The sequence below is a fragment of the Selaginella moellendorffii genome, unplaced genomic scaffold (genome assembly GCF_000143415.4).
Source record: "Selaginella moellendorffii unplaced genomic scaffold, v1.0 SELMOscaffold_47, whole genome shotgun sequence".
NCBI lineage: Eukaryota > Viridiplantae > Streptophyta > Lycopodiopsida > Selaginellales > Selaginellaceae > Selaginella > Selaginella moellendorffii.
The window spans coordinates 702,947-714,718 of NW_003314308.1; the positions used below are offsets into that span (position 1 = coordinate 702,947).

General features: G+C 47.2%; 3 protein-coding genes and 1 non-coding gene across 4 annotated transcripts; 2 read left to right on the top strand and 2 right to left on the bottom strand.

The window, feature by feature from the left end:
• Nucleotides 1-2,143: 2,143 nt before the first annotated feature.
• On the top strand, nucleotides 2,144-4,335 carry LOC112350231 (pentatricopeptide repeat-containing protein At4g02750-like). Its single transcript, XM_024686062.1, has 2 exons — nucleotides 2,144-3,945; nucleotides 4,137-4,335. Exons 1-2 carry the CDS (start codon nucleotides 2,144-2,146, stop codon nucleotides 4,333-4,335), a joined length of 2,001 nt encoding a protein of 666 aa, XP_024541830.1.
• LOC9657962 (pentatricopeptide repeat-containing protein At1g79490, mitochondrial) lies at nucleotides 4,004-7,117 on the bottom strand. Its single transcript, XM_002981142.2, has 3 exons — nucleotides 7,098-7,117; nucleotides 4,388-6,968; nucleotides 4,004-4,331 (listed from the first exon to the last, which is right to left on the bottom strand). Exons 1-2 carry the CDS (start codon nucleotides 7,115-7,117, stop codon nucleotides 4,529-4,531), a joined length of 2,460 nt encoding a protein of 819 aa, XP_002981188.2. The 3' UTR covers nucleotides 4,004-4,331; nucleotides 4,388-4,528.
• On the bottom strand, nucleotides 7,033-7,114 carry TRNAS-CGA. Its single transcript has one exon. It is a non-coding gene; the product is annotated as a tRNA-Ser (tRNA).
• An 84-nt stretch (nucleotides 7,118-7,201) lies between the features above and the next one.
• LOC9646985 (lys-63-specific deubiquitinase BRCC36) lies at nucleotides 7,202-9,147 on the top strand. The gene is made up of 10 exons (XM_024686223.1): nucleotides 7,202-7,319; nucleotides 7,384-7,498; nucleotides 7,559-7,646; nucleotides 7,717-7,802; nucleotides 7,852-8,007; nucleotides 8,062-8,177; nucleotides 8,223-8,381; nucleotides 8,448-8,528; nucleotides 8,584-8,638; nucleotides 8,705-9,147. The coding sequence occupies exons 2-10, from the start codon at nucleotides 7,406-7,408 to the stop codon at nucleotides 8,861-8,863; spliced, it is 993 nt and encodes a 330-aa protein (XP_024541991.1). The 5' UTR covers nucleotides 7,202-7,319; nucleotides 7,384-7,405; the 3' UTR covers nucleotides 8,864-9,147.
• Nucleotides 9,148-11,772: the final 2,625 nt, after the last annotated feature.

Consider the following 11,772-nt stretch of genomic DNA (forward strand, 5'->3'; position numbering starts at 1 on the left):
ACCTCGTCATCTGCTTCTTCGGGAATACCCAGCATGGCTTTGTGAGAGATCACAAAGTCCGCAAGCACAACTTTCCCCTCCAGAGCCACCACCTCCTTGGCGAACGAATCTATCCATGAGTGAATCCCGGAATCGACCTTGGTGAAGCCAACATCGTAGATTGTCGACCCTCTCCAGTTTAATATCCCAACTATGACGGCCAGCGTAAATCTGTCGTTCGTGAACACTGGACCGGTTCTGCGACTAGAAGAAAGTTTGAAGGTGGCAGTGGAGTTTTTCTCATTAACCGCAGAAAGCATGTCACCATACCGCACCGGACCTGACTTTCTCGTATCAGCGGACAGAATGGTGTAGGAGCCACCAAAAATGTCAAAGGTAACTCTCGAGCCGATGAACACGATTGAACCTCTGTGACTGTTGAGCACGCTGGCCAGCCTCGACTCCAAAGTCTCCACAGCCTTGGTGTCCAAATCTCGAGTCGACTTGCCTGGCTTATCACAGTATTCCAGAAACTCTAGAATACTTGCACCACTCAGCTGACATGGTGAAACTTCCCCATGGACTTTCGAGTAGGCCATCTCCTCCCAGGGAAAATGGAGCCTCAGGTAAGCCTTCAACCCCTCGGCCAAAGTTTGTAGCACAGATATCTTCCTCACGGTTAGGTAGTCTTCCGTGTTGGAGAGTTTTCTGGACTCCACGTCCATGGATCTATCGAGCGCACGGAGACTGTCGGACAAAGTGTCAAAACCATTCAGCTTCGCTGCGTTTGCAAAGAGAAGAAAGCCGATTTCGCTCAGCTTACTGAGGTCGAGGCAGAGATCTTTCCACTCCGCCATCTTTTCAGGCACGTATGATCGAGAAACTGTCCATTCTCCAGACACAAGCTTCGTTTCCGGAGTGTACTTCTCGGGAACAAGCAACGCGCAGCGATGAAAGCCTTCACTCCACATTGAACAGTATCCAGACGCCACAGGTGGGAGACCTTTCAGGCGCAGCTCAAAGCCTGGTAGCACCCCAAAGTCATTCTCCGACGAGTTCACGACCGATATCTGCAGCCTCTGGATCCGATTCTTTTTCGCCGCCACCCTCACCACTGAAGAAACATTCGCACCGCCATCTTCAACTTCCATGCAGCAGTAGACCGCGTCGCAAAGGTCCAAGAGGTAGCGTATGAAGTTGCAAGAGATGTCACCCCGTCGTGCAGCCGAGAACTTCTTATCCGGATGCCAGTAGAAGAGCACAAGCTTCTTCTCCTCGAACAGAGCTCCGTAAAGTCCAGGCAGAAGGGAGTCCTCTCGAAGCTGTGTCACCGTCTCTTCCGGAAGTTGGCCGTGCTGCAGTAGAACTTTGGCCAGAATGCGTTTGCTCCCGTAGAGCCCCACCGTGGCTAGAACGGAGCTGTCCAGCCGAGAGAGATCCAAGATCCAGCGGCCGCTAGATGTTGACTTAACCGAGCCTGGCGCCACAGCGTTGAAGAAGGCAAAGATGTCCTCTCGATTGATTAGCACCTTTTCGACGAAGCTCAAGTCTTGCTTGTCCGACTTTACCCCGATCAAGTTGAAAAGAGCGTTCGCTGGAGGTGATACCTGGACGACTTCCATCGGATCGCCAAGAACAGGAGGTATTTCATTGTCGACGTAGTCGCGCTCAGGATTCGCGTCCACCACCTCGAAATCGTCAGCCGCGCCTCCTCCCATCGTACCAATCCTGAAATAAGAGTCTCAAAGCATGATTTCTTCTCACAGAATCCAGAAGGCCACGAGTTTGTAGAAGAAAGCTATAGAAAATTCCCCACGCAAAGCAAGAACAAAGAATATCAAGGGATCCAAGCAGCCAAGCAATCTAGGCGCGACCGCTTACCCGATCAAAGCTTCGCTCGCGAGCACGATCACCAACGAATAGCACCGAGATCGAAAATATCACTTCGCGAATACGATCGGACGTGCCATCACGCCGCGCCACCGGGAGGAAATGCGCGATAAAGTCACATCGGGCGCCCTAAAGTTTTAAATATCGCATTTTACGCGGGAAAGCTAGTCGACATAAAATTTTTACAAGTTGCAATGGTATGATTTGACAAAACTGAAATTAAGGAATATATGCCAGGAATGGGCATTTTTCTCGCTTTTCTGCGTGAAACCAGATGAACTTGGCTTCCGTTGTTTTCCACAGCAAAGATCAATCGACGACTGCTTCTCTGAACAAGCAGATTGAAATGTATGGGCGATGCGGGGACCTCGCACACGCGAGACAAATCTTCCATGCAATTGCCCACAAGGACGATTTCTCGTGGGTGATGATGTTCCATGCCTTGTCTCGAAATGGCTGTCTTATAGACGCTAAGAATCTATTTGACTCCATTCCAGAAGAAAACTGCACTGTCGTCGCTTGGAATTCGATGCTCTCGACATATGCCCGTAACGGGCATCTGGATCAGGCAAAAGCTCTCTTTGACCAAATGCCGGCGTGGGATATAATCTCGTGGAATACAATCCTCTCATTGTTTTCCACAATTGAGGAGTGCTTCGATAAAGCCAAAAAATGTTTTGACGAGATGGGCGAGCGGGATCTTGTCTCCTGGACTGTGATGCTCAACGCAAATGCCAAGCACGGGCATTTGGAGGATACGGAGAAGCTGTTCTTTCAGATGCCACAGAGGAATCTCGTGTCGTGGACGGTGATGCTCGTGGCATACTCCGAGAATGCAATTGTGTCTTTTGCAAAGAGTTTCTTTGATGGAATGCCACAGCACGACGAGATCGCATGGAGCGCCTTGGTAGCAGTGTATGCCCGAGCTGGGGATTTTGTTCGCGCCAAGCAATCTCTGGATGCAATGCCCTGTGTCACAACCACGGCACTCAACGCGATCTTGAGCTCGGGAAGCCTGGAGCTCGCGAGATCCTTGTTTGATGCCATGCCTGGCTGGGATCTAGCGTCCCTGAACGCGATGCTCGCGGCTCTAGCGCGCGGTGGAGCGATCGACGAGGCACAGAGCTTCTTCTCGCGGATGCCGCAGATCAATCTCGTCTCCTGCACGATTTTGATAGCCAGCTTCGCCGAGATTGGAGATCTGGACAGGGCGGCGTGGATCTTTCACGAGAGGATGCCGCGGCACGACACCATCGCATGGAACACGATGCTCAGTGCGTTCGCTTTGAACGGGTATATGGAAGAAGCAAAGGAAATGTTTGATCGATGCCCGTACGCTAGAGATCTCTTCTCGTACAACACTGTTCTTGCGGGAATTGCAACCGATATTGTGCTGTGTGAGATATTCTTTTCTAGAATGCCCAGATGTGATCTCGTGTCCTGGAATACACTTCTGTCAGCATATGCCGAATGTGGGCATCTTTGTTCTTGTCAATCTGTCTTTGAGGCTATGCCTGAGAAGGATCAAGTCTCGTGGAACACAATGCTAGGAGCTATCTTGCAAATTGGAGACTTGACAATATCAAAGTCTTTCTTCTTTCAAATGCCTCTTAAGAACACTTTCTCCTGGAATTCTTTAATCTCAGCATTTGCTCTCAACGGGGATCTTGAACGAGCTAAGACCCTTTTCGATCAAATGCCGCTGGGCAGCGATCAGGCGTCCTTGAGTGGCTACCTTGCAGGAACTGCCAGATCAAAGCTCTTCAATCCTTCCACCTTTGAGATCTTCCACAGCGTCGCACTGGTGCACGGAGAGATCAACGAGGACTCCTCGCATTTCTTCGAGTCAGCGCTCATCACTTGCAGCCGGAGCGGTAAGATCTCCACTGCACGAAGATGGTTCCTCTCGATGATCGTGGATCACGGCACAAGACCCTGCAAGCATCACTACTGCTGCATGGTCGATCTTCTCGCGAGAAGCCAGTGCCTCGCGACCTTAGCAGAGAACCTTGTCCTCAACATGCCATTTCAGCCGGATTGCATGGAGTGGACGTGCTTGCATGGAGTGGAAGTTCAGTGACAATACAAAGAGTTTCGATCAGAGTTTCTTTGAAGATCACGAAGAGCACATAACTTGCTTTGAAGACACAGAACTTGCTCTTGGAGAAGGTAAAGATGAAAGTCATAAAAAAAAAAAAAAAAGTTTGTAGCGATGCGCATTATCGCGTCTTCTCGTTTCTTTCGTGGGACCACTGTGGCGAGGACAGCAAGAAAGAATCTGGCAGTGTGGCGCTTTACAAGTTCCTGACCGAGCGGCTGAGCCATCAACAGAGTTTTCTTCGCGAATTTCTCTCCGCAGCAGTCACGATGCACTTCAACTACTTGATCATACCGCTGCCGATCCTGGCTCTTCTCGTCATCGTCGTGGGTATCTGCTGCTACTGCCTCGGAAGACGCCAATACTAGAGCAAGACAAAGGAAAGCAACATGAGCATCGCTTTTGATCACTTTCGCTTACCTCCAAGTTGTAGCCTTTGTAGGATGAAATCAATAAGCAGCACCAGCAGCTAGTTTTCCAGCTGCCACATAATCTCCTCGTTTCTCCTCCCTGTTGAGCAGCGTTGTCTGATCTGCTGCTTAGTGCTGGAACTGTTCCAACTCAAAACGCCGCTGCTGTTGCTGCTGATCCGTGCTGGAACCCCGGCGGAAGAACATCCTCGTCGCCTACCGGGAACGGCAGGTCCGGAGACGCTGGCAGTGGCATATCATCGCTCCCGACCAGCAGGAGCTTCCCAGCCGTGGTAGTACTCGCCTCCGCGGCCTCCTCCTCCTCCGGAGGGAGCTGCTGCCTCAAGATTCCCCTCACATGAGATTGCCTAAACCACTTGACGAAGAAGGAGCCCCGGCACCAAAATGACCCGAGGTCCTCGTCCTGGAAGATAAACGGCGAGTCCAGCGGCTTCATCATCGCCTCGATAGCTTGCCTGACGGCGATGGCGTCTGAGTCCGCCTTGCTCCCTGTTAGAATCTTGATCCTCTGAGGAACGAACCTGCGCTTGAGTATCCTCTCCCGGAACTTCTCCAGCGTGCACAGCACCCCGATGAGCGCCGCTCCGATGGACATGCTCCTCACCTTGAGGCACCACGTCAAGTCTCCCTGGAGGACGATGGAGTTCGGGTACATGTGAATCTGATAGACCACCTTCCAGAAGCTGCGAGCTTTCCTCTCCTGCCCCATCACCACCAGATAGTTGAGCAGCACGTTGGTGAGGTAGCGTCGCGTCTTGAAATCCACCTCGGCTTCCAGCTCCGAGTAGAACGACTTGATGTAGTCGGCCAGACTCTGGCCATTGCGGTGCTTGCTGCTTCCCATGAGCCCGCACAGAAAGCTGTGCGCCGGATGCTTCGTCTCTCGCATGAAGCTCATGACCACTTCTTCGTGCTCCAGCCTCGAACCACGCAGAAAAAACTCGAGCAGCATGCAGTACGTCCTCAAGTCCACTGCCGAGCCCGGCCTTTGCATAAAGGAGAGCATCTGCCTCGCATGCTCCATGTCGCCACAGCTGAGAAAACCGTGGAGGATCTCCCGGCAGAGGCTGACGTGAGGAGTAAATCCATGTCCCGTGACCTTGAGAAAGAGCTCCCAGGCATCGGAGATTCTCTTGTCGTCCACCAGCTTGACGATGCTATCGTTGACAGCGTCCGCGACGTTAAGTCCCATCTCTTGCATCTCAAATAGGATCCTCTCGACGTCGTCATACTTTCCACCCTTGGCTACGGCTCCAACCACGATCCGGCAAGTAAAATGCGACGGCCTCAGTCCAACCCCACGCATCTCCCTGTAGAGCCTCACCGCAGTCTCGGCCTTTCCCGCTTGAGCGTGCTGCTCAATCAGAACCGCAAAGATGAGCGGCGGAAGCCACAGTCCCACGCCCCGCATCCTCTCGTAAAACTCTAGAGCCGCGTCCAGCATCCCCGCCTTTGCATGAGCATCCACCAGAGCAGCGTAGATACACAGATTGGGCTTGTAGTTGAAAGCCTCCATGTCCTTGAAAAACTTGAGCCCCGTCTCCAGCCTGCCCGACTTGCAGTAAGCCTCGATGAGCGAAGCAAAAGTTCCCAGAAGTGGTCGAATCTCCAAGCTCCGCATCTCCTCAAAGTACTTGGTCCCGATCTCCAGCCTTCCCGACTTCAGCTGTCCCGCAATGAGAGCCGAGTAAGCCACAGCATTCGGCTGATGCCCCTCGGCCTTCATCCTCTCGAAGAGCATGCAAGCCAGGTCGAGCCTTCCAACTTTCCCGGCGTGAGGCACCACCACCTCGTACCCGACCCTGTCCAGCGAGCAGCCAATCTTTTGCATCTCATCGTAGACCTCGAGCACCTTCTCGGACTGCCCCGCGTACGAGTAGAGGCTCATGAGTGTGTTGAAAGTGAAGATATCTGGGACACACCTCGAGTCTTGCATCTCCTTGTAGTATCCCCAGGCCTCGTCCAGCTTGTGAGCTTTCCCATAGACTTTGATGAGAGTGTTGTAAGCCACCGTGGTCATGGGACACTTATCCGCCTTGAGGTCGGACAGCACCCTCTGGACGGCCTGGAAATCCTTTCCTCGTCCATAGGTGTTGAGAAGGATGGAGAACGAATACGTGCTTGGGACGTACCACTTTTGCCTGCGAATCCATTGGAAGAATCCATTGGCGACGTCGGGCTCCTGGATGTTCTTGAGGACCTCGTTGATGTGAAACTCCGAGGGCCTGATGTCCAGGAGCTGGAGCTCCCTCTCCACTTCTGGGGACCAGTATGGCCGCCTCACAACGTAGAGAATCTTGGAGATCAAGTCGGCGTTGCTGAGGCCGATCTCTCCCAGCTTGCTGGGGCGGAAGAAAGCCGGATCATCGTCCGCGCGCAGCAAGAAGCTCGGGAGCTCCTCCTTGTAGAAGAATCTCACGGGCGCCCAGATCACCCTAGAAGAGGCCTCTTGCCTGGCCGCATTCGCCTGGAGGAGCAGGGACGATGCTAACCTGGAGAGCGGCCGGCGGAGGGCGAGCATTGGCGAGGGCGCGCGCTCATCGCCAAAATCCCAAGCGCAGTGATAAACCCTAAACCTCGCAAAAAAAAAATCAAAATATGTTCCAGGATATTCTTGACCTATTAACTAGGTCTCGCGGACGGCAGGATTCGAACCTGCGCGGGCAGAGCCCATTTGATTTCGAGTCAAACCCGTTAACCACTCCGGCACGTCCGCCATTGGTGGAAAATCTCAAGATTTTAATTTTATATTCGTTTCTTGGTTTTTATTTTTTGTAATAAAATGAGAATCTAGGGTTCTAGCGCGAATGGCGCTCACGGGCGTGAAGATCGGCGATGAGGTCTGGAGGAGCTGCCTCACACACGCGCTATCGACGGAGACGGAGGAGGTGATGGGGCTGCTTCTCGGCGACATCAAAGAGGTGAAATTCTCCCCATTCACAATCTCCAGGAGCTGGATCGACATTTCTTCCATGATCCATCCAGGACAAGAGCAAAGGCACGGTGGATGCTCTCGTCTGGGGCGCTGTGCCGCAAGCTCGCTCCGATCGACGCAAGGATCGCGTGGAGACTACTCCGGAGCACCATGGCTCTGGCTGAGATATCCTCAAGGACATTATTTTCTTTCAGTTTGGTGTTTTTTCCTTCACTCTGGAAGCACAGATTATCTAGGACGATTGGAAACACGACCAGAGTTATTGGCTGGTATCATTCACATCCGCACATCACTGTTCTTCCTTCTCATGTTGGTGAGTTTCATCTCCTTCCTGCGTATGAGAAAAAAAAAAAAGAAGTTTTCGTTCTTCGTTGTTGGTGTAGATCTTCGAACACAGCAGTCTTTCCAGATGCTGGATCCTGGGTTCATTGGAGTCATATTTTCCTGCTTCGACGACGACGCAAACATGGTATCATCTTCTTTTGCTTTGCTCCTTTTCCTCATATCAGTTCTAACAGGTCGGTCGAGTTCAATCCATAGCATTTCAATCTACCAATGGTCGCCAAAGGAAGGTTTCGGGATCTTTTCAGAGTTCATCCGCTCAGCACTCCAGTTTTGGTTTTGGTTCCAACGGGGAACGGTCTTCCGTGGATGAAGCCTCCTCGTCTCTCTCGGTACTTGAGCATTTGTTGAAAGGGTCACAACTCTTTTCTTTTTTCTTCTTACAGACAGTTGTGGACATCAACTATACTCGTAGGATATCGGATTCGTCAAGCAATGAAATCGAGCAGCGGCTTTCGCCAGGCATCGAAGAAGCAATGCATCTTTCAAGTCTTGACATGAGGTAAATACCATTCTGCTCGTTCTGAAATTTTCCTACGTAAAACAGTTCCGGAGACTTTTCACGAAAGGAGATCCCAATGCAAGTAGTTCCTGTGTCCACATTCAACCTCGCCAATCCTCCTCCCGATCCTCTGCTTTCTTTGCAGCAGACAGTGTTTAACGAAGAAAAGGCTGCGTTTGAGAAAGCGATGCATCAAAGCAAACAGTTAAGTCATTCCTGCTCAACTTCTTGACAAGTTGTTTCTCTCTTTCTTTCTTCTTGGTTCTCTAGGGGGCAGCGAATCCATCCTTTGGCAGCTTCACACCACTGCGTGACACACCAGGCGTCCCTTTTGAAACTTATGGAACTCTGGTACTCGCAGTTTTTCTGTTTCCTTTTACACTCTTCATTCGGGTTCTTTCTCTAGCCTTGTGCCTGCAATGACGACGCTGTGGGACAACCTCCAGCAGAACAAAGCGCAGGTGAAAAATCTGTCTGGATCTTGTTCAGAGCGTGCGAAGTATTAAGTTTGCTCGTTTCCTGTGCAGATTGCGCTACTGCATCAGGAAGAAGCAGCGCTTGGCCTTAGATTCGATCGGCAGGCAGCCAGGAAACAAGCCGGACACGATGGCACGCGATGGAACTCAGAGCGTACTCAGCAAAGAATTCCCGATTCTGATCAACGTGTCCGAGGAAACACCGTATGACGTGCTCTTAGTTTCCGCAAAGAGATTGAAGAGGTCCCTTCAGTCGTAGGCAAGCAAAGTTTCAGAAGCTTCAACTCGGAGGCTTCTTCCGCTCGACGAGTTCATGTAAGCCTTTTGCTACTCTGATTATGGAAGTTGGATGTTGCAGGTCCAGAGAGGCTACTTCATGAAGCCCTCGAGAGTTCTCTTTGTCAGTGTGAAGCTTGAGAATTCTGCATGATAAACTCCTTCGGGATGTTTGTAACATTTAAACACAATTAATTATTTAATAATCATGTTTAAGAGATTCGCCAGCCATTCCAGACCCAAACACGATCACCTCATTCTAAATTCTTCCTTTGTGAGGCTGGTGTGAGTGTTCTACAACAATAAGATCCCCAGTGTGGGGATGGGGGTGGGGGAGTTGAGGCTTTAGGGTGGAGTGGATGAGGAGTGGATGAGAAAACACTAAATGCCATTAATTATAATTACATTTGCAAAAATGGAGATTGATTGTAAGGTTATTGTACCTAGTAGCATTTACTAAATCTAACTTTGGTGTGTTTGACTTTTACAGAAGAATTGTATTTTGCCACGTGCACTTGAATATTTTTGTTCAAAACATAGTGTCTACTGAATGTTTACTCAATGATAGCGGAAATTAATTGCTAGGAAATTATTACACCACTAGTATTTGCCCAGCCAATGCTGGGCAAAGCCTCTCAAACTCACAAATATCTTTGTGACCGAATTTGCTCACATTTCACAATTTCCTTGTGAGATGATTCCTCCATCTTTAGCACTGGTCCATTGCTATCCATTGGGCCATAGAGAAAGTTAAAACATAAACAAAGTTTATTATAATTTGTTTTTATGTTTTAAGGTGTAGTAGGACAGGAGTTAGTTAATATAAAGCTTCTTTATATACAATATTGATGGTGAATATTGATGAATTGAATGGAATTAAGCAACCTTGTGTGAGTTGTGTCAATTTGAATTGCAAGTTGTTGTGGTGATGTGCATCTTGAGAGTGCAACATAAAGCTGCCCATGGCATAATCCAATTATTGGAGACATATTTCTCAGAAGAATAATTATACAACCTTCTTTTAGTATTAATTTATGTGGTGGTAGTCCAGAGGGAGTAATAGAGTTTAGAAATTCAATTGGGAAATCTTCAAGGTGTTCAACATCAACAAAGTCAATGCTAATATAAATTTGAGGTGGACCTGGTAATTGAGAGATGATGTTGTTGTTAATTGGAAATGTATCATCATTGAGAGGTGTTAAAATGGCTCTATTTGCTGCAATTTGAACATTTGAAATGTCTTCGATACATGGGAATACGAAATTAGTAATAAAGGTACTTTTAATTAGTTCTAAAGGAAAAAGGATAAAATCAAGTGGTAAAATAGGGTTTTGTGTGTAATTATTTCCATCACTAACTTTCAATAGCTATTCTGCCCAGTTTGGGAACTTGGGGCCAAGTTGCATATTTGTTTGCAATTAGAACTTTCTAAATAGATTTCATAGACTATTCATTCTTATAGATGTGGAAACAATTTATGCTTAATGACTGTGTGGGACAATTGGTAATGTTTGACAGAAGTCACCACTTATAACAATAACAATGCCATCGAATGGAGAATTGTTTCATTTCAAGTTTCGTAAGTAGCGGTCAATAGCTGAAAAGGCAAGTGTATGAACCATATTAATTTCATCCCAAATAAGCACTTGTATTGCTTTCATAAATCTGCTGGCACTATTATTAGGTGTTAAACCAGAAACAGATGTATCATTAATTAGAATTGGTAACTTAAAGGTTGCATGGGACATTTGTCCATTGTGTAGTAATATGCAATGCCATACAAACCATTTTTTTATTGTAGAACTCAAAATACTTTACCATTGTACTTAATAAATATGTTTTGTCAATACCGCTAGGGCTATCAATAAAATAAAATGGTTGGTATTGGTCGGGCACTTGACAATGGTAACAATTTAATTAAATATAGCTAATTGTTCAACATTCAAGTTTCTAATATGATGGTAAATTTTTATATATAAATGGTTGTAGTTTAATATTGGTTGAATAAAGGTATTTAGGATTGGGATAGGTAAGTTGTATAATTGATTTGTTTTACCATGTATTTTCATTCTTGACTTAATGTCTATTAGAGCAAGTTTATATTGGCATACAATATTTATTCTCCCAAAATCTTCAGAGAGCTGATCCTTAAAAATATCCCAAAGATATAATGGGTCTTGTGAATTGCAAAAAATATATATGAAAGTAAAAAGTTGACGCAATTGTGTAGGCATTTGAAAATTGCATGATTCTTGTAAACAGTTACCACTCATTATCATCATCAAGAAGACCCATAGCAATAGCAGCTTGTTAAAAGCTTTAGTAAGCTATATCATTAACTATTTTAATATTGTCGAAGGATGTCGCACCTCTTTTATGAAGAAGAATATTACATAAGTGGTACAACTCGATATTTAGAGGAGATACTGAGTATAGTCGAGGAATAACCTTTTTTTTTCTCAACATTGCCATACATTAGCAGATTTATTGAAAACATAATGTAAAGGTATTTTAACAAAGGTATATTGTCTTGCATTCGGATAATGAATAATGAGTTCGAACCATTTTGTTAACATTGTTCTATTATGTGCTGCTCTTTGCAAGGCATTGTGCTCTAAGCCTTCTGTAAAAAATACATATTTTAGAAGTCAGGAAGATGTACGGGTAGACGTATTATAGGGTGTGAACGTTCATGTATTTTAAATCTAAATATCCTCCAAATAACTTCCGATGCTGAAATGTATCGGGTATTTATAAAATTTGTGATTTCATCACAATTTAATACGTTTCCAGATTGAGTAGCTGTTTGGATTTCAATGGTTGCACAATCATATCCTTTATAA